Source organism: Taeniopygia guttata, chromosome 11, assembly GCF_048771995.1.
Source record: "Taeniopygia guttata chromosome 11, bTaeGut7.mat, whole genome shotgun sequence".
Lineage (NCBI taxonomy): Eukaryota > Metazoa > Chordata > Aves > Passeriformes > Estrildidae > Taeniopygia > Taeniopygia guttata.
This window is the reverse complement of record NC_133036.1, coordinates 10,314,632-10,340,753: the sequence shown is the minus strand read 5'-3', so window position 1 is coordinate 10,340,753 and position 26,122 is coordinate 10,314,632. Positions and strand designations below refer to the sequence as shown.

General features: G+C 49.5%; 1 protein-coding gene across 2 annotated transcripts; it reads left to right on the top strand.

Annotated features, from left to right (window-relative positions):
* The first annotated feature begins 103 nt into the window (after positions 1-103).
* FBXO31 (F-box protein 31) lies at positions 104-25,849 on the top strand. Of its 2 annotated transcripts, XM_030282667.4 has the most exons (10): positions 104-533; positions 7,909-7,980; positions 9,759-9,845; positions 14,362-14,438; positions 15,806-15,973; positions 16,619-16,693; positions 18,060-18,169; positions 18,832-18,985; positions 19,530-19,891; positions 21,116-25,849. In XM_030282667.4, the coding sequence occupies exons 1-10, from the start codon at positions 155-157 to the stop codon at positions 21,336-21,338; spliced, it is 1,707 nt and encodes a 568-aa protein (XP_030138527.2). In that variant the 5' UTR covers positions 104-154; the 3' UTR covers positions 21,339-25,849. The 2 variants fall into 2 exon arrangements, with proteins under 2 accessions (XP_030138527.2, XP_002192168.5); XM_002192132.7 differs by lacking the exon at positions 9,759-9,845 and having other exon boundaries at positions 105-533.
* The last annotated feature ends 273 nt before the right edge of the window (positions 25,850-26,122 follow it).

Here is a 26,122-nt window from a genome sequence, read left to right as displayed (position 1 = left end):
GGGGCGTGTCGCGGCTGGATGAGGAGGCGCTGATTGGAGGAGCCGCGCGGGTGTGCTGCGCTGATTGGCGGGGCTTTGCGGTGGGCGGGGCCAGCGGCGGCCCCGGGCCGCGGCGGGCAGGGCGGCGCGGCGCGGCGGCAGAGCGGCGGCGGCCATGGCGGTGTGCGCCCGGTTGTGTGGCGTGGGGCCGGCCCGCGGCTGCCGCCGGCGAGGCGCGGCCAGGGAGCAGCGCTGCGGCACCGCCGACAGCGAGCCCGACACCGATACGGACCCCGAGGAAGCGGGAGGCGGCGGCGTCACGGAGGACGATGAAGCCGCGGAGCGCATTGAAGGCGGGCGGCCGCTGCCGCCTTCTGTCGTGGCCTGCCCGGCCGCGCGGGCTCCGCTGTCCTTGTTGGAGTTACCGCCGGAGCTGCTGGTGCAGATCTTCGGCTCGCTGCCCGGTACCGACCTGCCCAGCCTGGCCCGGGTGTGCACCACCTTCCGCCGCATCCTCAGCACCGACACGATCTGGCGGCGGCGCTGCCGCGAAGGTACCGAGCGGTGCGGGGGGGGCTGCGGCCTCCGGGGTGCCACAGAGGGGATGGACGGGCGGTCCTGAGGGGACGGAGATCAGGGTTGGGCTGCGGGCTCGCAGGGCTCCACACGTACGAGGTGCGGAAGCGGGCAGGGCTCGGTCCCTTGGGATGCTCTCGGTCCCTTGGGATGCACTCGGTCCCTTGGGATGCGCTCCCTTGCTGGTGGCACTTGCGGCAAAGGGCATCGAGCTGGGTTGTCCCCCGGGGAAATGGGATGGGAGCAGGCGCTGGGTGATGATGCCTCCTCCGTGTAGTATGTCCTTGGGGAATCTCAGGGACAGGGAATGCTCAGCCCCTGCGCCGGGGGAGAACAGGGGGAATTTGGGATTCCTGGGGATACAGCGGGAGCTGGGCCCGGAGGAGGCCGAGCCTGGGTAAGGGCATCTTTGGGGAGCTGCAGAGCCGCTGTGCAGAGCTCCCAGGTACGGGTGTGCCTTTTCCAGGAATCCTCTGGAGCAAGGATGCTGTGCTGCAGTGATGTGAAGGCCTGGGAGGTGTTTTTTGCTCTGGGAGGCCGCGGTTCTCCCTCCTTACTCCTCATCCTCTTCCTCCCACCGCTGTGGCTGTCTGTCCTCTGTGTTTATTTCAGTCCTGTCCCACCTCCCAGGGCTGTGCTCATCCTCCTTCCAAACGCTGCCATCCTGCCAGGGGCTCCTGCTGCCAGCACATGAAGTCATGTGTATTTTCCTGTTTGCTTTCTGTTTTTAATACCACGGGGATGGGAGATTTGGGAATGTCAGTGGCTGCCTGCAGTGGGATCTGGTGGAATGCCTGAAACCTTGCAGGAAGGAATTTGTGCCTTATCAGCACTATCCAAGAACCTTTGGACAGCACAAAGGCTGCACCTGGAAAATGTGAACCAAAGCATTATTTCATAATTCAGCATTGTCCCGATAATTTAACACTGGTTTTAAGAGGCAGGCTAATGAAATGGTGTTAAAACTTCTTTCCACTGGCATGGAGATTTATGTGTTTGATGAATGGTTTGCAAAACTTCCCTGATTAATTATTTTAATAGGTTGTGATCCTGGCAAAATGTGTATATAGAAATCAATGTCACTTTTAACTCTAGGCTAGGTTGGCTTGTAAAAAAGACCTACTGAATTAGGTCTGATGGGGATTTACATTTATTTATCAAATTCATGTCTGCTCTTTGGATTTTCTTTCCAATGGATAAAGCAATGTTCAAAAGCTCAGCTGAAATTTAAGGAAATGAAGGAAACAGTGGAATTTGCATGGATAAAACTAACCTGGACAGGAAGGGAAGGTATCGAGACAGCACTTTTGTCTATGGCCCTTAGCTAACTGCTAGGTGAGAGGTGTATAAACCAAATTTTGATTCTCTTTTTATGTAATTTCTCCAGTTTCCCAACATATCCCTTCCAAGCAGTGTCAGAGAGTGCTTTGGTGGCTGCTGCAGTGGCTGAGAAGGATCCTGTACCAAAGGCAGGTCCCAAGCTTTGCTGAACAGATAAGGGACAGTTCCTGGCCAAAATCCTCCTGCCATGGAGAAACTGATTCTGAATCTTTTAACCAGCTGTGGTTTTCCAAGCAGTTCCTCAGCTGGACTTCTCAGGCTGTTTGTGGTGCTTTGCATTCTCTGCTGAGGTAGGACTGTAACATTGGATGGTTGTACACATGAGTATAAAATTGGGCATTATAGGTAAACATCAGATATTGGTAAATACATACACATTTAAAACTTAAAAACTTCAAATATTCTGCACAGCCATACACTGGTGGCAGCATGATAGTCAAACATAAAATGTAAACACAAAATGTCATCTTTTTTTGTAATCTTTTCTGAAACCAATTCCTATCTGAGCTCAGTGTTTGTGTGTGTTTGTGTCTGCCTGAGCCTTGTTGTGAGGCTGCATGTCCTAAAAACAGAACAGGAGCACGTGTGCCTTGCTGCTTTATTTACTCTGAAGCCTCCTGATGATCATGGAATCACAGAATATCCTGAGCTGGAAGGGCTCCACGAGGATCATCCGAACCCAGCACGACGTTCCAGAAGTAGCTGGGAAACTTCATCTTGCTGTCAGCTGCGTGTGCAAAACCACTTCTGTTTCTAGGAGTGCGCAGCAACGCAGAGGCAGGAAAGAATCCTGAAATAATCAGATCAGAGAGAAGCTTCTCTGGGAGAAGCTGTTGTTGCAGGGCTTTGTTTTGGCTGTTTTTCCCCTCTCCCTTGGGCAGGAGCAAGGATCAGATGGAGCCTCAGTCCATGCAGTGTTGGTGTCTTGTTCTGCCCTGCTCTGGGCCAGCCCAGCTGTAGGTTAGTCTGAAAACATGCTGTGATTATTCCAAGTGTCCAAAGGACTTGCCTGCCTGAAAGTGGAGTGGCTTTTGCTGCTGGTGGGGAGCTGGGGTGAAGCAGGGGGAATTGTGTAACACTGACACGACTGGCAGAGCTGTTGTCCTTTTATCATTGCAACTGTTTGGGGTAAACAATGTCTCTGGGTTGCTTCCTTGGCAGTCACTTCCATGTTTTCTATAAATAGGAGATTGCTGGTCTCTGCAGCAGGAGCAGAATTAAAGCTCGTGTCGCCCTGGCTGGTGGCCTGACCTACCTTGGTTAACACCTTATAGTCCATTTTTAATCTTTCATTTCTTTCATCTTTAACCAGAGCAGGGCAAGTGCAGCAGAACACCTGGGAACAGACCAGCAATGCAGAATAACCAGTTCTAGAGCTTGGAAGAAAAGGCTTTTGTTTGTGAAAACAACCTCCAGCAGCTTTTGGGCCTGCTGGAAAATGTCAGCCAAGGTGCTGAAGTTTGTGACCTTCAGGTTGTGTGGAAAGAGGAGGGAAAGAAGGGTGGAAAATGTGGTTTGTACACTCAATAACGAGACTTTTGGGTGGGGTTCAGCTCTTAAAAGTCTCCAAGGCATCCATGCAGGAGTTTGATGCACAAATACTGCCACAACAGGAACCATTTCTTGCAGAGCTGTGCCCTGGTGAAGGCAGCTTTCATAAGTCACAAGGCTCCAACCTCCCTTTGTGTGAGGTGAAAACATCGTGTAGGGTGTTAGTTTGTGGCTTTTCTTCCTCTCAGATGACTTTCCCAGGCTTTTAAACTCCAGCCTGGCAGTGGTTGGTGTTCCTCACTGCTCAGGCAGGTGCTCAGCACTCTCAGCTGCCCTTCAGAGACTCTCAGACCTGTCTTCAAGCTGCACATCTGAAGCTGCCCAGCTTCTGATTTAGGGTTTCCACAAATAGGTGCATTTATTGCAGATCAAATCTCCTGTTCCTCGATGGTAGCCCCAGGCCTTCCCCTGGAAGAAATGTTTGGGAGAGGACTGGGTGTGTTTTAATCTGATTGCTCAACCTCTGGAAACAAGCAGCCAGTTCCAAATTTGTCCACCTAGTACTTCAGAGCTGCTAACCTGAGAATCTCCCATTTTTCTGGTATCTGGAATAATCCAGTGAGTTTTTATCCCCTCTGTTCTATGTCCAGCCTTGTGAACATGCATTTATCCAGGGATAATTGGAAGATTTGATTAGCCAGGACACAGTGGAAGTTCAGTAATGGTGAAGAGGATCGAGCTCTGCCAGACATCCTCATTTCCTCCAAATTGTGGATGTGCACACCCAGCTTCCAGCAGCTCCCTGGCATTGCCATGCTGGGAATGGCAGCAGAAAAACAGGAATTTGGGCTTTGATGTGAGCTTTGCTGTTATTCCCAGCCCAGGATGGAAGAGCCTTGCTTGTTTTTAAACTGAATAGTCCATGCAGGGTGAAGGTGACACAGCTTCTCCTGGGGAGGAACAGGGAACGTGAGGCTTGGGAGTGCTTGGAGCAGGGCAGGGATAAATGCCACTTGCAGAAGTGTTAGTGCAGCTCATTCCAAATGGAAACTGCTTTTCCAAGTCCTTCAGATCCCGTGCATGTGACCATGGAAACAGCAGCATGTCCCTGTGCTTGGGAAATCAGCACTCCTTATAAACCAGCAGCCTTTCCAGCTGGTCAGTGGGAACCTGAAAACCAATTTCCAGCCTTCCTTTGCAAGCAGGATTAAGTAGCCATTTTCCAAGGGTGTGAATTTTGGTGACTATTAAAATAAAATTACTTTAATCTCAGATACATTTCCTTAAAATAGATTTAATTGCAGTGAAGTGGAATTTTCCAGGAAGCTCGAGCCCTTCAGATCTTTCTTGGAAAGGGATTTCTGTTCTCTGTAAAGAAAACCTAACCAGTTTTATTTTTCTCTCATTATCTTGAAGCTCTGCTTGCTGTTAATTTACGTCCCTCTTGCCTTCTGGGTTAAGAGGAGATGGGTCAAAAGCTTTTCTTGCTTATGATATTTGGAGGTTTTTTTTTTTTTTTTTTTTGAGCCAAAAAATTGATTTTTCCCACAAAATGGCCATGCTGGTATGAGCAGCTGGGTCAGAAGAGGTGCAGTAATGCACTTATGGAGCTCAGCCATCACTGTGGCATTTTCACTCTCTGTAGCTGTTTGCTGACCAAACCAGGATAAGAATTAGTTATAAAATGAGTCTTAAAGCACATTAGGATGAGATTATTTTTTTCTTGATAATACTCTCTTGGATATCTAGTGACAAATAGTGTGTAGCAATATAGAAATCCAAATTTTTTTATTATTTAAAGGAATTAATTTGAATCTTTCCAGGTAAGATTGGAATTACAACCACTTTAATAATGGTTTGGCTTTCATAAAATTTCACTGCAGGTTATCAGGGGCCTTTGCATGAAGCTTTGCCATCAAATCCCTTCCCACCCTGATATTTGGAGGAAACTGTTGGTCCCATGGCACTCACTTGAGGGATTCATGGATTAGGGAGAAGGCTTTGGGAAACTGTGGGAGGAGGGAATGTTACTCTTGGTGCTGTTGGAGATTCCACTTGGGAAGGATCCTCCACGTGTCTCCTCCCTTTGTCCTGCAGTACAAATCCCTTCCCTACCTGCAGTGGCCAGGGCTCATCTCACCTGTCCTGGGGATGCCATGTGAGGGCTGAGCTAGAACAGAGCTGGACAGAGCTAAGGAATAAAGCAGGGATTTATTAAAGGATCTCCTCCATGGATCCACCTTGGGCAGCACCAGAGCCCAGCCAGGGCTGCGCCCAGGGTGAACCAAAATGGTCCCAAAATGAACCCAAGATGAACCAAAATGGTCCCGAAATGAACCCAAGGTGAACTAAAATGGACCCAAAATGAACCCAAGATGAACCAAAATGGTCCCAAAATGCACCCAAGGTGAACCAAAATGGTCCCAAAATGAACCCAAGGTGAACCAAAATGGTCCCAAAATGAACCCAAGATGAACCAAAATGGTCCCAAAATGAACCCAAATGAACCAAAATGGTCCCAAAATGAACCCAAGGTGAACCAAAATGGTCCCAAGATGAACCAAAATGGTCCTGAAATGAACCCAAGATGAACCAAAATGGTCCCAAAATGCACCCAAGATGAACCAAAATGGTCCCAAAATGCACGAGCGCTCCCGGGGGCTCTCCCTGGGATCAGTTCTGCTCCATTGGCACCTTGGAGTTCATTGTCCCATTCCAGCTTTAGCCCAGGCAGTCCCATCCTGCTTGTTTTTCTCTCTCCAGCCCACGGTGTTTGTGCTCCTGGGCTGAGATTTGGATCATTTGTCCTTGGTGCCCAGCTGGAGCAGGAATTGTTTTGTCTCCTGCTCTGTGCAGAGAGCTCAGCATCCCCTGATGAAGCCCAAACCAACACACTAAAGCAGCACAGAATGTGAAAATATCTAAGCTAAAACCTGAGGCCTCACTGGGGCCAAGTGAGTTTTGTTTAGGTGCACAAGAGTTGTCTGTTCCCAAGCCATGCTGTTCCTGCCCTTTTCCAAGGACTTTCCAGTCAGCTGAGGACATTCTACACTGTTCCTGCATCCCTTGGCTGTATTGGCACCCCCTGGCAGTATTCTCCCATCCCTCTCTCACGTGCAGAGCAGTGCTGGGAAGCCTGGAGGGCTCTGGCAGGCTGGCTCTGCATTGCCAGGCTCCCTGGAGCTGTGGCTCCATGGATCTGCAGCACTCAGCTGGCAGAGCCCCAGCACTCAATGGTTTGTTTGTGCTGGGCTGTTCTTCCTGCGAGCTCAGCTCTGCTAATTGTGCTTCCCCAGCCCACCTTGGGGCTGAGCTTCCTCTGGCTTTGCCCACGGGAGCCAGCAGGAATTCTGCTGCTGGCCCTGGCATTTTCTGATGGAGGGGTTTTTGGATGGAGTGTGTTTGTTGTGCCCTGTGCCCCCCTCATCTTGCAGGATGTGTATTCCCTGGAGACAGGCTGCCAGTAAAGCTCTCTCCTCCTGTGCTAGTATTTATAGACAGGAGGAGGCTGAATTAATTCAGGGAACCTCCTGCTTTTCTCATATTTGAAACCTGAGTTCTCTCCTGCAGCAGGTTTCCAGCATTAGGTGGTGCTTCACAGCCACAGTTGTTGATTCAAGGATGCTCAGCTGAGGATACACTTTTTGTATTTAATGACTTGATGAGGGTCTACAGAGATACATTTTTGTGTCAAATACCTGGCAGGTGTTTGTGCTGCTGAGGAAAGCTCCTGTTTGATCTGTGCATGTAAAGGAGGGAACTTTTCTGTACTGAGATCTGTCAGGGTCACTGCAGCAGCGTGACATTGTCACTGCTCATTTTTTGGGATCTCCCTCCTCTCATTTCCTCCCTCTGCTCTTCTGAGAATTCCTGGCATCAAGACATTAATACTTGCTTTTATTTTTTTTTTAAAGTTTCTTAGAAGTTCCAATGTTGACTTCCTGAAAATGAAAGGAGAGAATCTCATTTTCTGCTTCAAAGCTGCTCTGAGATCTCCAACTCTCTTTGTTTTCAGGGGGTTTTGGAAGCAATCAAAGGCATCTGACTGTACAGCAGCCCTGTCTCAATCTGATCTGCTTTCAGTGTAACCATATTTATACATGCTGGGGCCTGTTTTATGTCTCTATTTCGTTCTTTTTTGAGCCTGTGACCTTTCCTTTAGGCTCCTGATAAGCAGTTTTCCCTGTCGGGTACCTCGGTGAGAGCAGCTAATTGTGCACACAGCAGTGATTTGCTGGGAACAGCACACAATCCCAGCTGGAATGGGGATGTCTCCCACATTTCACACTCCTGGCCGAGATGTGAGCAGCTGGGACTTTGCTGGGTGTGTTTGTTGCAGGCATTGCTTGTGAAACATCTTGGACTCTGCAATGGAATCACATCTGGTTTTTAAAGCAAAAAATCCGATTCTTGGTCTGCCTTGGCAGCTTCAAGAAAGCACAAATCAGATCTCAGTAGCTGATGTCAAGACTCCAAACCTTTTTGTGCCAGAGTTGACTCTTTTTTCCTGTGTTGTTGCAGAATATGGAGTGTGTGAAAACCTGAGGAAACTGGAGATCACAGGAGTGTCCTGTCAAGATGTTTACGCCAAACGTAAGTGATGAAGCCAATCCAAATCTTGCTTAATACCAATTTGGAGAGCACAGGAATGTTGAATATTTATTAAACTTTGATGGCAGAAGTTGTTCAGACTGATTTGCAAGGCTTTCGTTGGGAAGTTGACATGTTTGGAGTTTTATTTAATACCAAGAGTCAGGATTTCTGTGCTTCCCAATCCTTTGGTGGGAAAAGAGGACGGAATTTAATTTTTTAATGAGGTGTATTGAGGGGTTTTTCATCCTGTTTTGCTATTTTCAGATCTTGCTAAGGAATTAACGGATTTTTTTTTTTTCCTAAGCTTTGATCTCAGTGAAAGGAAATGGCTGTAGGAGAGGGGGAAAGGGATGAGCATTCCCTGAAGGAAGAGAGCCTGGCAGGAGGTGTCTGTGTGTTTTGGGAATGTCTGTGGGTGTGGGACCCTTTAGAACCTTGAAGTATCAATGACCTCAAGCATTGATCTTAAAGCTGGGAAGAAGAACAGGCAGAAGAGCTTTAATCCCATCTTTAACAAACTTGCTGAGCATCCACAGGAAAATTATTTCATCACCTAATATCTCTCTTTCCCTATTGCACACCAGTCTAGGGATGGAACTGCCTCATTTTCGGGGCTGGGAGGGCTGAGTGATGCTGAGCCAGCACACAGATGTCCCCAAAGGAGTCCCATTAACCCTCGAGGCCTCCCTTAATTCCAGTTTAATCCCATATCTTTGTGTGGTGGCAGCCACCGCACAGCACATACCAGGTCAGATCTCAGCTCTTCATTGCCATTTTTAAGTGGCACAACACCTCTTCAGGGCCTGTAGTCCTTTTCACTGCATAACTTCCGTGGTTCAGAGACACTAAAGTGATATTTAGTGGGTTTTATGCACAAGTTGTGGGTAAAAATGGCCTTACTGGCTCAGGACAGTGGTGACTCTGCACCCCAGTATCTCCCAGCCATGGCTGTGGGCAGGGAGGCTGAGGAGAGGACGAGCCTGTGGCATATTTTCCTAAACATTCCCACTTTTTCCAGCTTACCAGAGTGTAATCAGGTTATTTATTTAATAACCTGCAATAAATCTGTCTCACATCTAAGTTTCCATGAGTAGTTTCCAAATCCATGTCATCCATTAGCGAAGGGTCACACTTAATGTGTGAGAAGCACTCCTGTGATGGCCTTTCCTGCCCTTCTGTGGAAGGTTTGTGTTTGTACCCCCCAGCAATCCCAAGCACGGATGGTTATTACTGCAAAGTGGGAATGCTTGGCAGCTGTTCCTGAATTTCAGGATGCCCCATCTCAGCTCCTCTGCTCAGATTCTGCACTTTGCCCTGTGCCAGGAGCAGTTTCCATTTTCTCTACTGGCCCATAAACCTCTTTAATTGCAGAGGAGTTAATTTGGGATTACTGCATGGACTTTTCCATTCCCTGAGTGTGCTTCTGTGAGAAATGGTGTGGGAAAATGGGAGCTGAGCTCAAGTGCCTGAAAGCAGAACTAATCCAAGGCCTGGGCTGCTGCCCGTGGAGTGACTTGTTCTTCTCGAGGCAGCAGTGCAGAGTTTGAGGAAGGACTTTGATTCCACTGGCTGCCAGTTGTAAATAATGTCTGTGGCAATCTGGAACAAGTTCTGTGTGAGAAATCCTGCTCACGTGAGGCTGAGGGTGACGGAAACAACTGGAAGCAAAGTCAGGAGGGAGCAGGACTTCCCTGCGTGGTTGGTGCAGATCCCTGGAAGTGTTTGCTGGTCCCAGTGGAGCAGAGTTTGCTGGCACTCACCCTGCTCTGTCTGTTCAGGTATAAACCCTCGGGTGAAGTCGGGGCGTTTTATGAAAATCCTGCCCGACTACGAGCACATGGAGTACAGAGATGTTTACACCTGCCGTACGTACCCCGCTGCTGCTGCTTCTGCACCCAGCACGCCCGGGCTGCTGCATGGAGTGTGCCCTGCCTTGGGGCAAAGCGCTGGGGCTGGCCCTGGCACGGCAGGGAGGTGCCACCAGTGCTGGCTTCTCGGGGTCTGCGGTGCTGGGATGGCCCCAAGAGTGTAAATTCCTCATTTCCCAGCCCGTGCTGCCAGGGAAGGAGTCTGAAATGTGTAGGGTCACCTTCTCAAGGTTGTTTATTTTTCCTTATCTAGAACATTCTATCTCTGACCTGCTGAGCTCTGTCTAGCAAGGAAGCCATGGCATTCTGTGTGCTTCTTCGGGCAGCATTTACATTTTATACCCAAAACTACCTGTACTATGTTTACAATATTGTGCCAATATCTATCATTTATGTTGGACAGCGTGTCTCTACCTTAAACCAATAGAAAAGTGTCACCATCACAGCAACACATGGAGGACAAGAAGAAGGAGAAGAAGGTCAGGACACACCCATATCCCTCCATCTTGACCCCCTGAATCCTAGTCTAAAAAACCCTGAAATTCTACTTTTCCACCCTGTGCTAACTCAACTATCACACTACTCAAACACTTGTGGCTTGTAATTCTTCACACAGAGTTGGCAGCTTTTTCCACGGGCTGAAATGGAACCCACAGGTGTTTTTGACTTTGTGCCAAGGTCTCTGAGCCCCCTGCCAGGGTCTGGAGGCAGCCAGAGGGATGTGCTGGGCTCCCACAGTGGCTGGTGTGTGTCACCCTGCAGGGTGGCAGCAGGAGCAGGGTGGGCACTGAGGTGTGCTGGGTTTTTTTTGAGATGCTTCTTTGAGGATCTCTTTGCACACAGCAGGAGCACTCACTCTGCTCGTTGGGAATTGCTCCTTTCTCTGAGGAAAGAATTCAGATACCTTGGTGAGGCCTCCCAAAGGCAGCCCTGGACTGGCAAAGAGCTTTGTCGTGATTCAAGTGAGCCCTTTCCAGTGAAAAATGCTGAGTGTTCCCATAGTAATTCCCTCCCTGCACACTGAATCCTTTTAAGCACCAGCTCTTTCTCTAGGCAACGTTGTGCTAATGTTTTAAACATTGTGATTTGCCTTCCTCACTTTGGATAACCTTTTTTTTTCCCTTCCTCCTGTTGTGTTGAGGGAGGAATAGTTAAACCCTCGGAGTTTAGTGTTCAGCAGCAATTGAGGGGGAAGGGCTGATTAGTCTACATCGATTAAGGAAGCCAGGACTATTTGGTTTTTATTTTGAGGGGATGTTGAGCTGTCTCTGATGCTCCTTTGGGTCTGCAGAGTTTGGCAGACTCCAGTTACAGACTCACTGCTGCTTGGAATGGAGTTTTTTCCACACATTAATGAGTGAGTGGATGCTGCAGAATTCCCTGTGCTGAGGGAAGAACTGAGCAGGGGCCATGTAGGGGAGGTGGTGACTTTAATTTGAGTCAGGACAGCCCAGCAGCAGGGCTACAGCAGGAACTGGGGCAAAGTTTTGGGTTTAATGTGAGTCAGGACAGCCCAGCAGCAATTGGGATGAAGTTTTGGGTTTAATGTGAGTCAGGACAGCCCAGCAGCAATTGGGATGAAGTTTTGGGTTTAATGTGAGTCAGGACAGACCAGCAGCAATTGGGATGAAGTTTTGGGTTTAATGTGAGTCAGGACAGCCCAGCAGCAATTGGGATGAAGTTTTGGGTTTAATGTGAGTCAGGACAGCCCAGCAGCAATTGGGATGAAGTTTTGGGTTTAATGTGAGTCAGGACAGCCCAGCAGCAATTGGGATGAAGTTTTGGGTTTAATGTGAGTCAGGACAGCCCAGCAGCAATTGGGATGAAGTTTTGGGTTTAATGTGAGTCAGGAAAGCCCAGCAGCAGGACTACAGCAGGAATTGGGACAAAGCTTTGGGTTTGGTAACCTGTCAACACCAGCTGTGTTCTGGGCCTGGAGGGAAGGAGAAGCAAATCCAAACTGAAACATGGATTCCTTCAGAGACTGGATGTTTGCTCCAAACTTAAATGGCATTTAGTGCTGTTCCCTCAGTTGTTATTTCTTTAGCTGCAGCCCCAAATTTCTGATGTGCCCCTTTTCTCTTGGGGAAAACCTTCAATGTTTGGTGATCTTAGAGGTCTTTTCCAGCCTAAATGATTCTGTGGTTCTGAGCCCATGTGGTTTTAGATGCAATGGCCCATTTCCCCTTTTTCCCCTCCTGTGCTGTCAGGATTTTCTGTGGAACTATTCCCTAATTCCTGTTCATGCAGGGTCAGCCAGGTGAGCTCAGATCACTTTCCCCAGGGGTTTAAGCTCACCTGGATTACTCTGAGCTCTTCCCACGAGCAGGTCATGTATCACCAACCAGGGCCCTGCTTACATTGCTCCAGCTGATTTTGCTTCTGGAGACCTTCCTGCATCCCAGGAATCTGGGGGGATTGCAGTGGATTGGGTCTTTCCTGGTCAGGACATGCCCCGGGCAGCCTTTTGTCAGTGGGAGCTTGGCATTCCCTGCTTTTCCAAGCCCATTCCCAGCTGGATTCAAGCCCCCTTCCCATCTGAAGGGTGTGCAGAGCGTGGAACATGTGGAATATCCAGGCTGGGTGAAGCTGTCCTGGAGCATCCAGTGGATGTGGTTTTGTGATTTGGCAGGATGTGGACTCAGAAGTCTGGATAGGCAAGAGGCTTCTCCGGGACTGAGCAGAGGCAGTGGAAAAGCTTGGAGAAAGACTCAAGTGCTATTTTCTTTCGAGGAGCAGAAAGGGAAACAACAGCCAGATTCATCCTGTCTCCTACCAGGAAGAGCCAGAGCTGGAATTAATCAGGTTTTCCCTGCAATTGATAATAGCTGCTGTTTTTGCTGGAGCTCAGAGACAGCCCAGGCTTGAAAACTGAGCTGTGTTTTGAGACTTGTTTGGGCCTTTGGCCAAGCACCAGCATTTTCCCCAGTAAGTTCTGGAAGTGAATGGCTTTTTCTTTTTTTTTTTTTTTTTTTTTTTTGGCCTCCTGTGTTCAGAACTCAGCTCTGTTTCCTGAAATTGCTCCTGACAGGAGCTGGGCCAGAAGGGACATCCTCATCCCCCTGGGATAGCTTAGTTTTCTGTCCTAAAAAATAATAATACATTAAAAAAGGCTGGGTTTTATCAGCTCTGTGGCAGACAGGGTAGAAGGCAGAGTGTGGTGGGCGGAGCAGCTCATTCCATTAATTAACGTGTAATTACTGAGCTGGAAATGGGGTTTGCCTGCTTGCCTTAGTGTTGTTTGTGCTGCACTGGGTTCCCTTGGTGAAACCAGGCCAGTCTGAAGTTGTTTACTGCCCAGGAAAAAGGCTCCTCCAGCTCAGCAGCTCTGGACATCCCTCCCTGCCATCCTAAACTCCTGTGGAAATTCTTGCTTTTGGTGGAATAAAGCCACTCCTGTAGTTCTTGCTGTCTGAAATAAATAATGCAACAAAGCTGCTGGAGCAGCTGCACTGAGACACAATTCTTCTTTTAAATTGATGCAAACCCAACCCTGTTATTCATGTCAGTCCTGGAGGTTAAAATGAGTTACTGTGGCCTTCTGAGGTGGCCGTGGACATATGAAATACCAGTGAAATATCTTCTTGCTGTCTTCATGGAAACAATTAGGTTTCCATGCTGCTGTTCCTGCCCAAAATGCCAAACTCTGTAATATCTTCTTGTGAAGGTTACTGGTCTTGTGAGGAAACCAAGATGGACAAAAGGGAATTAGATGGACAAGAGGAATGGCTGTGTAAGGGCTGGATGCAGGTCCCATCTCTCAGCTTTTCTCACAACAGGAGGTTTAAGATCGTTCTGTAAAAGCCCTTTTTTCCTGCTTGCTGAAAATATTCCTCTATTCAGGTGGGATTGGAGGGACAGCTGGCTCTGAGATGGGAAACAGGGAAGCCTTAACTGCTGGTATAGATTTTGAGTAGGTTTTGGAAGCAGCTTTTGGGCACTCCTGAGGTGTGGCTGCTTCTGGAGAGTTGTGAAGGCCCTGACTGATGTGGCCAGACCACCAGATTCCCAAGCTGGAGTGATCCATGTGCTTTGCCCGTGCTCCCAGTGGCTGCTTCTAAGGATGCTTAACTCTGGAGCCAAGTTTGTCTACACAAGGCAGTGAAATGCTTTCAAAATACTCCAATTTCCCTGTTCCTTCCTACCTTCCTGCCTTTCCCTATTTTCTGTTGCTTTGCAGTGTGAAGCATCGAGTGCATTTTTTGTAACTGGAGGCAGCAGATGCTTTTATTTGTTTTTTAGCTCTGGTTATATTGTGTGGTTTGCATTAATGGGACTGTGTTGCAAAAGTTTTTTGGGAATTCCTGCTGAGGTAGGTGGTTCTGCCTTTCCACAGGGCCAGGAATAAAGAACATAAATGTGAGCTTGGGGGAGGGCTCAGCTTGCACACAATCACTCCTGCTGAGAAAATGCAGTTGTGGGTGCTGTGTGCAGCCTGGCCAGGAGGGTTTTCATTCCCAAAATCCCAGTTCCTTGGCTGGATGTGCTCACTGAGTGTCTCCCTGTTCCCTAGTGCTGCACCGCTACCGGCACATCCTGGGATTGTGGCAGCCGGACATCGGGCCCTACGGGGGACTGCTGAACGTGGTGGTGAGTGAGGGCCTCAGCCCGGGTCTTCTGGGGGCTGAGAGCTGGTTTGTCACACTTTCCACACCTGGCAGCCATTCCCAGACCACTAAAAAGTCTGAGCAGTCAGCCCTCAGATGATTGATTTGGACGCTGAGGGTGCTCCATGGTTCTTTCTTGGTTTCTCTTAGGTTAAGGCATCAGGAGGAATTCTTTCACAGCAAAGGTTGTTAAACACAGGAGGGGGCTGCTCATGGTGGGATCCCCATCCCTGGAGGGGATGTGGCACTCATTGCTGTGGGTGGGGATTGCTCACAGCTTGAACTTGATGGTCCTGGAGCTCTTTTTGAGCCGGAATGGTTCTGGGATTCTCATCATCACCACCTTTCTCCACACCAAACAGCCCCAGGAGCAGGTAGAAAACATGATCAGTGTTTGAGGGAAAGGTTTGATTTTAGACACTGGTACTCCAGTGGCTGGCACAGGAGTCTGTTCATTTTCTTCATTTTCTTTGCCTGCAGCTGAACCTTTTGCAAAGGCTTTGCAGTTGCATGGTTGGCAAACCTTTACCTCAGCCCTAAGACTCGTCAGGCATCAGGTGTAGAGTGACATTGGTGCAAGATCTGTGGAGCCTGGCAGCTCTGGTGCTGCTGGGAGAGCAGTTAATGAACAGCATTTGACTCTGAACTGTGAGGGCTGAGCCAGGAGTTTGCCTGGAGCTCTTGTTCTCTGCACCAAGGTTCAACAGCTGCCAGCTCGAAGCGGAACAAATCATGAGGCCTTTGGGTTTTGCAAGATTCTGTTGCCTGAACTGGTGTAAGAGGGCATCCTGCTGCATCAGTACTTCCCTGTGACCTTAGAAAGTCTCTGTGGCACTGCCCTGTCGTGGTCTCAGGTGTCTGTTTGGAGAATATCCTGCCCCTGGAATTGCAGGCCCCGAGGGAAGGGATTCTGTAGGCGTGCAGGAAGGGGGCTGTGGAGAGTGTTGCTCCTATGTTCTTTGAGCAGTAAAGCCAAATAACTCCTCATCCAAAAAGCAGGGATAGTCATGGGAAGCAGAATTCATCTGCTGGAATATCTGCCAGCAGGAGCTCTCAAACCAATTAGAGTCTGAGTTGCTGTGTGGTCTTTCCTTCTGGATCCTGCACTCCAGGCAAGTCATTCGCAGCAATAAAGGCCTGAGCTTTTTCCAGCGGTGCAGGAAGCCTTGTAAAGAAACCCTCCTCACCCTGGGAGTGCATATGGTCTGGGTTAATGGCTGGAAAGCTGTTTGGGAATGCAGCAAGCTGTTCTGCAGCTCCTGGGCCACGAGAGGCCTCGGAGTTTGCTGCAGACTCCTAAAGAATCCTGCAGAGCTGATCCCGTGGGCTCTGTGCCCTGTCCCTCTGCAGGTGGATGGTTTGTTCATCATTGGCTGGATGTACCTGCCCCCTCATGACCCTCACGTGGATGATCCCATGAGATTTAAGCCCCTCTTCAGGATCCACCTCATGGAGAGGAAATGTGCCACGGTGGAGTGCATGTATGGCCACAAGGGACCTCACAATGGCCACATCCAGGTGAGCTCTGCCTCCCTCGGCATTGTGTGTGCACTTGGGCTCTGGAAATGGGAGAATTTTATTTCAGAGATAACGGCTTTCACCACCCTGCTGCGTGTGTGGGCACCAGCTTTACATTCATTATGTGTCTGACAAGTTGTGTGGGCTGTTCCCTGCTCTGAATTTGTTCCCTGGCAATGGCACAGCCAGGCTGTTGTGCTGATTTCTGTTGGGCTGGGAGCACCAGGATGTGCACAGACTGGGGAGAGGATGTGTAAGCTGGCCTTGGGCAGCTGCTGAGGGTGCCCAGGCAGACACAGACCTGTTCTGCAGCTCTCTCCACGGTGAGGCCTTGAGAAGGTGATGCAGCATCCATTGGATGCTTTGAAAAGCTTCCTGACAGGTTGTTTTTCTTTAAAGGAGGAATCTGAAATTGGGAAGCAGCTTAAAAATATTATTTTCATTAGAGTGCACTGAGGTTTTATTGCTTTTATTTCTCTGTTCTTTAGCTGTTGCACTCGGTAGCAGTGAATGATTTCTCTGTTGTAGTAAATCCAGTAATGTTTGTTTTGTAAAGCATTTACTGTGAGCAGTCTTAGCTACATCATCCCAGGTGTCTCTAAAGTGGTGTGTAACCTGTTCATTTCTCCTCCCTGGTAACCGCAGATTGTAAAGAAGGACGAGTTCTCCACGAAGTGCAACCAGACAGATCACCACCGGATGTCAGGGGGCAGGCAGGAGGTGAGTGCTGTGCCAGGGCTCTCACTGAGCCTCTTTGTGTGTCCCCTCCCTGAGATCTCCCTGCTGGAGGGGTGTGGGACGTGCCCTTCTGATTCCTGTGTGATTGGGCATGGATGAACCCCCAGGCTGGGAGCTTTTGGCTCGTTCCCTGTTTCAGGCAGTTTTCTGTGTCAAGGTGCTCTTTGAGCCCCGGCACCTTCCTCCTGTTTTGGTAGCAGACCTGTCCAGGGAGGCTCAGCAGCACATCTTGGGCATCAGCAACACTCCAGGCACTGATTTCATATAATTAAGATAATTAAGATCTTTCAAACACAGTGAGCACCAGCTGCACTTGGATACCTGCTGGTCAGGGAGGCACCTTCCCACTGCTTGCCTTGCTCGAGGGATTCAAAGCTTCATTTGGTTGTTTCTCCTGTGTCTGTCAGCCCTACCCAGCAAGGCAGATTCCTGACTGAAATACCTGTGTTTAAATTGTTTAAATGCAGGTGTAAATGGCAGGATGAGTACCTGTGCCAGGTACTGCTGTTTGCTTCCAGCTGATTCCACGTGACAAATCTGATATTTCAGCTGCTTTCTGAGGAATGCTGTAAAATGTCTGTCTGCTAATGGGAAACAGCTGGGTGAAAGGTTTACTGAAGTGTTTTCTGGTGCTGGAACAGATGAGAAATGCTTTAATACTTTCAAAGCACCACGTTAAGTGTGCGTGGCATTATGGAAATTGGAAGATCTGGCTTGGGAAGATAAAGGAGGCAGGTTTGGAATATCACTTGGCAGGCTGCTATCTCAGTGTAAGCTGTTATCACACCAACTCATGGCAGGGTATTAACTTGTCAGAGCTGCAGTTGGGGTACTTCAGGAGATGCTTTCAAAGCACCCTTTAGATTTAGATGCATCAGTATTAAATCAGCAGGATTTAACCTCCTAAACCCTCAGTGCTTTTCAAAAGCTTTTTTATTTTATGTTGAGTGTGTCAGGACAGGGCACAGGAGTCAGCTTGTGGGCACACAAATGAGTTACTGTGAGAGAAAGAGTAGATGAGCTGCTCTGCAGTGACAGGCCATGCTCATGCCTTTATTCTGAGGAGGTTTCTGCTTCTACCTGGGATTTATTTGAAGGGGAGCCTGTTTACTGTGTGATCACTGGCAGTTACCAGAATCACTACTCGTTCAGCCTATTTCCAAGCCAACACGTGCTTGTTCCCAAATCCAACCACGTTTCCCTGTCCTTGGCAGAGGATGTGCCCTGTCTGTGTCTCTGCCAGTGAAATGTGCTGTCACAGAGTCACACAGTGAAGCCATCCTGGGGCACATCACTGAAACCACCTCATCCTCCCCCTTTTCCTCCCCCTTTTCTCCTCGTGCTGCAGGAATTCCGGACGTGGCTGAGGGAGGAGTGGGGTCGGACTCTGGAGGATATTTTCCACGAACACATGCAGGAGCTCATCCTGATGAAGTTCATCTACACCAGCCAATATGAGTAAGGGCTGCTGCACCTTCACAAGCACACTCTGGAGCATTTTTCCCTGAGATGGGGTTTTCCATGGGCTTTCACAGCCAGAGGAATGTTGTGTCTCTGCAGTGCTTCCCAGCTGTACAGGGAGATGAGGTGGAATGACAGCAGTAGGAACAGGGTTCCAAGTTCTACACAATAACTATGCACAGTAAGGTGCTTTTGAGCCATTTAACTCTGTTTAATTTGAAGACAGAGCAAATGCCTGTGATCCCAAGGAGTGTCTGGTTATTATCCATATTAGTCAGTGTGCTTTGTAGTGCAGGAATTAGAGACTCCCTGAGAAACTGGGGATTTTAACCAGCTCTCCAAGCTTCTATTAGCAGCCACCTCACTGTAGCAGATGTTTAAATATGCTTCACTCTCAGGTTCTCTAGGAATCTCAAGGGCTGAGGAAGTTTCCTTGCTGCAGGAATCTCCTGGTGTGCTCACGAGGATGGTGGGGAGAGCAGCACAGGGAGGGAGGAAGTGCTTGCAGAGCTCTAAAGCAAATCCTGAGCTTGCTGCAAACACAGATCCTGCCTGTCTTGACAACATCCCCAAGCTGCTGGAGGAGCAGAATGCAAACACACTGCTGCTGCTGAGGAGGGTTTTTTTCTTGACTTCTCTGATGTTTTTGTCTTGCACAGCAACTGCCTGACGTACCGGCGCATCTACCTCCCCCCCAGCAGCCCCGAGGACCTCATCCAGCCCGGCCTCTTCAAAGGCACCTACGGGAGCCACGGGCTGGAGATTGTCATGCTGAGCTTTCATGGGAAGAAAGCCAAGGGCACCAAGATCACTGTGAGTGCATTTTCCTTTCTGCTTGTGAAGGTGTTCTCAGTGGATGTGCAGGAGAGATTTCTGTCTGGCAGCTCAAACCCTGTTCCCTGTGGGGATTGGTGGCACTGGGTGAATCTCAGCACACACAGAGTCACCAGGACCTGCTCTCTGCAAAGTTGCTCAAGCTCCCCCTTCCTTTCCTTTCACTTCCAGCTGCTTTCTGTGAGCAGCTGGTAGCAGGTCACTGGAGATCCCCTGTGTGTGTGTGAGGAGCAGGTACCAGATGTTGGCAGCTCTTCACTGAAGTCAGGCAGGGGAGCTCCTTTCCTCCCTGCAGGGAGGGATTCTGCAGCTGCAGCTTCGACTTTCTTTCACCCTTGCAAATACAGCTTTTGATTTAAAGTCCTGTTCTGGGAAGGGAAAAGCAGAGATGGCAGAAAAGATCCAAGCAAGGTTTTTTTATTGCCAGCTTGTTGATTGTAGAACAGGGTGAACTACTAACAAGTTCAGGTGATGGTTCTGTAGCACTGGTGTCTGCAGCCGTGCTGTTCCTTCCTGTCCTTAGGGAGATCCCAACATCCCAGCTGGACAGCAGACCGTGGAGATAGACCTGGCACATCCTCTGCAGCTGCCTGACATCGAGAACCTGCGGGACTTCAGCGAGCTCTCCCGCATCGTGCTGGAGGTGCAGGAGCAGGTCCGGCGGGAGGAGCAGGAGCGGGAGCAGCGGCAGGAGGAGAAGGAGCATTCCCAGCAGGCTGCCTCCCAGCCTGCCAGCCCCCTGCGAGGAGAAGGTGCTGAGGGGGAAGAGACTGCAGCTGGGGCACAGGGGACGACCCAGGACAAGGCCTCAGCTTCCCAGCCCTTCGTGCTGCCCATGGGAGTGATATCGAGGAATGAGGATTATCCCCGGACCTGCCGAGTCTGGTAACTGGTGGTTTTATGGTTTTGAAAGGGAAGGGGGAATCTTTGAGCTGTGTCCTGTATTTGTGTGCCCTTTACCTGCCTGTGGATCTCCCAGCCCCTTGGGCTCAGATTTCACAGAATCCCAGAATGGTTTGGGTTGAAAGGGACCTAAAATCCCATCTTTTTCCACCCCTGCCATGGGCAGGGACACCTTCCACTAGACCAGGTTGCTCCAATCCCTGTCCAACCTGGCCTTGAACATTTCCAGGGATGTGGAATCCACAGTCTCTGGTTCCTGCCTCTGCTGCCCAATTTCCCACACTCTGATTGTTCCCTCTCTAACCACGCTGTCATCTGCCATCCCACTTCCTTGCTAGATTTACTTCAGAAGCTGGCACCTCTTCTAAATTCCACACCCCCCCCCCTTTTTTTTTTTGGTGTGTTTTATGTCCCAGAGCTCCCCAGCTCATATATTTAGAACTGTTAAAGCTGCTTCCCATTCCCATGTGTGTCATTCCTGTCCCTTGGCTGTGGGAACACAGTGCTCTGTCCCGCCTTTCCCTGGCCTCTGGTGCCTTGGGGCAGCTCTGGCAGGTGCTGAGCACCCCAGGCAGGAGGTGCAGGCATGCAGAGAGCCTTGCTGGATGGGAGCTGGAGTTGGTGAAGCAGCACACTAAATGAAGTGTGGAAAAAGAGCGCAAAAGCTGAGGCTTAGACAGGTGACCTTCAGCCAAACATCTGTGCTCATGGAAAAACCTACCCAGAGCTGGTTAATCCCAGAAGGCTCCTGCTGTCACAGCTCAGTTGTGTTTGGATAAAGCCCTGCTCCACCTGCTGCTTGCTCAGAGCTTTGACTGACCTTTATTCCTCCTCAGGTCCTGATAGATTTTTCTGCATTTTGGATTTTTCTCTCCCTTGATTTTTGCCTCAACATGCCTTTGCTTTCCTGGGAGGATTGAGCCTGTGCTGATCCTTGAGTCGCACAAGTTAATCTCAGATGGGTTTGGGGGCTGAAATACTGAAAAACCCAGCTTTGGTGTGCAGGTCCTGATTAGGATAACCCAAAGCTGGAACCTGCAAATATCAACAGAGAGTTCCTTATCTTAATAGAAAAACCAAGTGTAAACCTCTCTGTTGTGCCACACTGGGCAGAGTGGCTTCATCAGAGTTTTGTGCTGATTTTTTAACTAAATCCTGGGGGAACCTGGCTGCTCTCACACCTGTTTTGTCCTCATCCCCTGGCAGTTTTTACGGGACAGGGCTCATTGCTGGCCACGGCTTCACCAGCCCCGAGAGGACGCCGGGGGTGTTCGTCCTGTTCGACGACGACCGCTTCGGCTTCATCTGGCTGGAGCTCAAATCCTTCAGCCTCTACAGCCGCATCAAGGTCGCCTTCCAGAACGCCCAAGCGCCTTCCCGGGAGGCCTTTGACGAGATGCTCAAGAACATTCAGCCCCTGGCTACTTGATGAGTGTTTGTGGTGAAGGACAGGGCTCGGGGTGGCAAAGGCTGCTCCCTGGGGCAGGGAGTCCTTGCTCTCGGTACCTCTGGATAGAAGCATGCACTTTGAATAAAGCCTTTGTACCCCAAACGTGCACACATCCCACTTCAGACATCCCTGACTGCCCTTTCCTCTGTGCCACTCCACGCTGCTCCCCAGAAGTCCTTGTTTCCCAGTCTGTGCTTTGGAGAGCTGAAGGGATCCTGCAGAGGAGGGAACAGACCTTCCTGAGTGCAAACAAATAATGTATTGGGACAAAACCAACTTCTGGTCAGAGCTGGACAGAGGAACAGGCAGTGATGAAACACATCCTCCTCTCCAGAAACCTTTCTGTGGGTGCAGCAGTGCCAGGAGGGGCTGGTGTGATACCCCCATCCTTGCTAATTGCAGTGTGTGCTTTCCTCTGGAGAATTCCCTCAGCCAGGACAGGATCCCCACTGCAGATGAGTGTGTGCAGCATTGTCCTGGCTCCTGGAGCTTGTTGGATGTGCTGTTTCTGAAGCTCCAGGTCTGGGTGTCTCCCTGAGAGCTGAGATGATTTTTTTTCTCCTTGCAGGAGCTGAGTGTGGGACTGGAGATGGGTGCAAACTGCAAAAGCTCTGATGTGTTCAGACTGGTTTGCACCTGAAAGGTTTTCTCACATCTCGTAAAGTGGGTCTGAAAAGGCACAGGAAGGAGCCAAAAGAAACCCAGCTGTGAGATGAGCCCACCAGATGGGCAGCAGAAGGTGCCACATGTCACTGGTCCTGTGTGACCCCAGGGATGCCATTCCTGTTCAGGTTTGCCCTTCAGAGCCCAGAGTGACGAGGGATTGTCCTTGTACTGTGTGGCTTGTTCTGGCTCCTGGAGTGGTGGGTGCTGCTGCCCCTCTCACAGAGCCCTTCTTTCCCTTTCTAGTTGCACTTGTTTGATCCCAGATGGTTTTGTGGCAGAGCTGATGCTTCAGTGGGAATTACGTGGTGCACAAGGGAGCAGATTCCCTCTAGACTGTGCTGTGCAGGAAAATCCTGGCCAGTGCTCATCTCCAGGCTCTGCTAGAAACCATCAGCACTACACAGCCCTTTGTTGCAGCTGCCCTCTGGCTGTGATGACAAACTCCAGGTCCCTTCTCTTCTCCCCAGATCAGTGTCTAACAAAACCCTGCGGTTACATCTCTGCAGTTTTAGGTCTGTAAATGTGTCTGTATCTGTGCTGGGAGGTTTCAGACCCCTTCTGTGGAGAAGTTTCAGTCCCTGCCTGGTTCCAGTGCCTGTGAGCAGCTTTTCTTCTCACTCTCACAAGGGCTTTTTTTCCATTTCTGGCTCTCATGTGTTCCCTCAGCTGTGTGAGAAGCCAGGCTCCAGCAGAGACAGCAAGCAGCAGCTCATGTCACTCACAGGATTAATTCCTGTCTCTCTGGATAGAGCTCTCCAAACCTCTGGGAATGTCAAGGTGATTTAGGGCACTTTTTGCTTTGTTTCCTGCAGCTTTGTGAGGAGTGGCAAGGCTGCCTCGGTGCTGGGGGTGAGGAGCTGAATGGGAAGAGCAGGGTGGTTGTGAGAGGTTTTCCTGCAGAGGGAAGAGCCAGCTGGAATCACCCGGGGCTGGGAGAGAGGGAGAGGCTGCTCCCTGTGCCTCGCTGAGCGGGCACAGAGGGGACCTGGAGCTGCAATGGCACATCTCAGCCTTGTGCTGCAGCTGCTGAGCTCTGTGCAGCTTTGCAGACAGGTTTCTGGGACAGCTAAGGATGTTCAGTGCTGGGTTATTGGTTGGACTTGATCTCAGATCTTCTCCAACCTAAATGATTCTGTGATTAGCAATTTATTTGGTGTCTCAGTGGCCTGTTCATCTTGGAATTTGCTGTTAGGCTGCTGCAGTTCTGCCTTGTGTTCTAACAGCCCAAAGGGATGGGAGATGTGCCCGTGGGCTGCTGTTCCCATTGCCTATCCCTAAAGCCAGCTCTTCTTCAGCTGGATCTGTAGCTCTGATTGCAGATTCCTCTCCATTTCAATATCCCCACAAAAAATCCAAAAATTTTACACAACTGACTTGATAATTTTTGCTATTGGCTTTTAAAATTAATTATTTTTTAAAAAAAAATTAGATTAAAATGCAGATTGCATTGATTGTCCTGCAAGTACCTGAGGCTTGAGTCACTCTCCCAAGTACTGACCTGTCTGTAGCCTCTGTCCTTTGTCACCTGGGCAAAGTGTCACCTGTTTGTTGTTGGCACAGGTTGTGCATCTGCTCTTCTCCAGGCTGTTTGTCCCTTCTGAACCTTTTCAGTGGCAGTGCCAAAGGTTTCCTGATGGCCAAACCTGCTTGGCTGCCTGGAGAGAAAGGCTTTGGTGGAGGCTGAAGCCTGTGGGAATTTTCCCAGCTCTGCCTTGCCCCTGTAGTGGCATCTTTTTATTTATAACTCACCTGGCTGGCCTCAAAATGTCAGCATAATTCCTGATTAAAGGGAAAAATGCTGGTACCCCCTGGCTTCATTCTGTCTGGAGCAAAGGAAACGGCAAATTTTGTATTAATGTTCCTCTGATGCCTTTTCTCACCTTCTGCTGCTGCAAGCCTGGCAGGCTTTTGTGGCATTTCAGAAGAAAATTCCCTCTGGTTTGGCTGAGGATGAGGAAAACATCCAGTGAAGATGGATTTGGGAATGCTGGGATGCTCCTTTGTGAGTGGCTCTGCCAGTGCTTCCAGAGCAAAGCAGGATAACATGGGGTTAAAACTCCCAGCCCTGGAATCTTTGGGAAAAGGGGGACAGATTTAGGAGCAGGAGGTCTGGATTTGATCCCCGGTGGTGAGGGGGATGCTCCTGCATTCCCAGTGCTGCCTTTCCTCGTGGGAAGCTGTGCTGACAGGACAGGCCTTGGCTGTGTTTGCTTATGCTTGGTACAGGCTGTTCCACCCCCTGCACAGCTCTGCATTCCCACTGCTCTCCCAAATCCCAATTTTGCAGCCCGTTGGGATCTTTGTGAGAGCTGTTGACAGGGATAATGTGTGCTGGGGCCCTGCAGATGGTGATAAATCTCTGCTGCCGACGTCTCCTCGTCCTTTTGGCTCTGCAGGAAATCTTGGGGACAATTGGCTGGATTTCTTCATCCCAGATGGGTGGAAAGTGCTGGCGAGGATGGAAAACAACTTGTCAGGGGTAGGAATACTCTTGGCAGGAGCCTTTTGGATTAAACAAAGCCTTTGCAGGGAGGTTGCAGAGCCCCAGTGGCCACTGCGAGACCCGGAGCTGAATTCTGGCTTGGGGACAATCTGGGGACAAGTGTCTGGTTCAGCGTGCTGGGGATGGGTTCTGCTCCTCCATCCTGCTCCCTGTGTTGTCAAAACACGTGGATTTGGCCAGCTGGAAAACAGGAACATCAAAGCTCCAGTTTGTTTGCCTTGGGCCTGGTTTGAGAGCTGTGAATGTGCTGTGCTCAGGCCTGGAGGTTTTGGGGGACTCTGCCTTCCACAGGGATTTGTCAGGCTGGATTTTACTGAGGAGGAGGAAAAAGGATGGAATTGTTTGTAAATTTGGGTGTCAGCAGTGGGAGGGCAGTTCCTTAGGAAATGTGTGCTGAGGAAAGAGGGAATCCTGTGCTCCCAGGAAAAGCCCAAGCCACAGCTGGCTCCGTGTTTACTTTTCAACAAGGATGAATTTTTCTTGGCTTTTTATTAATTTACACCTAGTGGAACTTGATGGGGGTGTTGGGTGTTGTGTGGAAATGGGTTGTTTAGGCTCAACTTGCTAGTTTAGGGAATGGTAATGTGTTAACTCTGTTTGTAGCTGGCTGCTCACGTGGCCACGAATCCTCTGTGGTGCTCCTGCTGCCCTTCCCAGTGGGACAGGGAATTCTTTGGGATGTGGGGTGGAACAGAGAGGTACCAAACTGTGAGTGCCACTGAGCTTTGGGTGCTTTGTGTGCTGGACTCAAATGTGTGGTTCTGGTTTTTTGTGTGGATTGCAATCCTTGGAACTTTTGAGGCAAAGAGCACTTGGCTCGTCTTGTGTTCATTAGCTTAATTAAAGCAATCTGCACTTTTGTTTTGTCATTGATTACTCCCCCTTCCCCTTTCCCATGTGTATTTTGCACTCACCACTTTAACATGACACTGATGGATTAATCTGGGCATTTTCTGTAGGTTTTGAGTGTGGATAAGTCTCTTTATTATAAAAAGTATTAAAAATGAAGGTGGAACATAAATCCCTGCTTTGTACAGAGGGCAGTGGGAGGAAACCATTGGACATCCACCACCACAAATATCCATGTGGAACATGAAAAGTTGCATTTTAACCACCTCACCTGTCCAAGGGCTGGGGGTTTGCCTGTTCTTTTCTTGGTGAATTTGAGAGGAATGGGATGTGTAAAATCAACATCTGGCTTACTTCACCCCAGGTTTTGGAAAGCTGAGCAAGCCCTGTGTGTTACTTTTACACCTGATCATTGTTACCCAAGGAGCCTTTTCCAATTTCAAATAATAAAAAGCAAAGTTTTGTGAACTTAGTTCTGTTTGCTTCCTTTTTTTCCCCTCTTTGTCCCAAAGAAAAATGTAGTTCCACCCTCCTGATGTGCCTGTCTTCTAGTGTGGGATAGGAAAAAATTTTCCCTTGTTTGGGTACTTGGTGAGCAATTCTGATTTCCTGAAGATGTCAGACACGCATCCCACACCTTGTGCTGTGAAATCCCAATTCTTGCCTTATCCCTGTTTTCTGTTCTCTCCTCCTGGAGGGAATTTTGTGCTCTCAGTTTTGCAGCCCAGTTTTGCTGGAAAATTCC

Excerpts from the sequence above, each read along its gene's own strand:
- FBXO31 (XM_030282667.4), top strand. The coding sequence starts at position 155 with ATGGCGGTGTGCGCCCGGTTGTGTGGCGTGGGGCCGGCCCGCGGCTGC. Across the intron at positions 15,974-16,618 it reads CTCACAATGGCCACATCCAG|ATTGTAAAGAAGGACGAGTT; the intron begins GTGAGCTCTGCC and ends TGGTAACCGCAG. Across the intron at positions 18,170-18,831 it reads ATCTACACCAGCCAATATGA|CAACTGCCTGACGTACCGGC; the intron begins GTAAGGGCTGCT and ends TGTCTTGCACAG.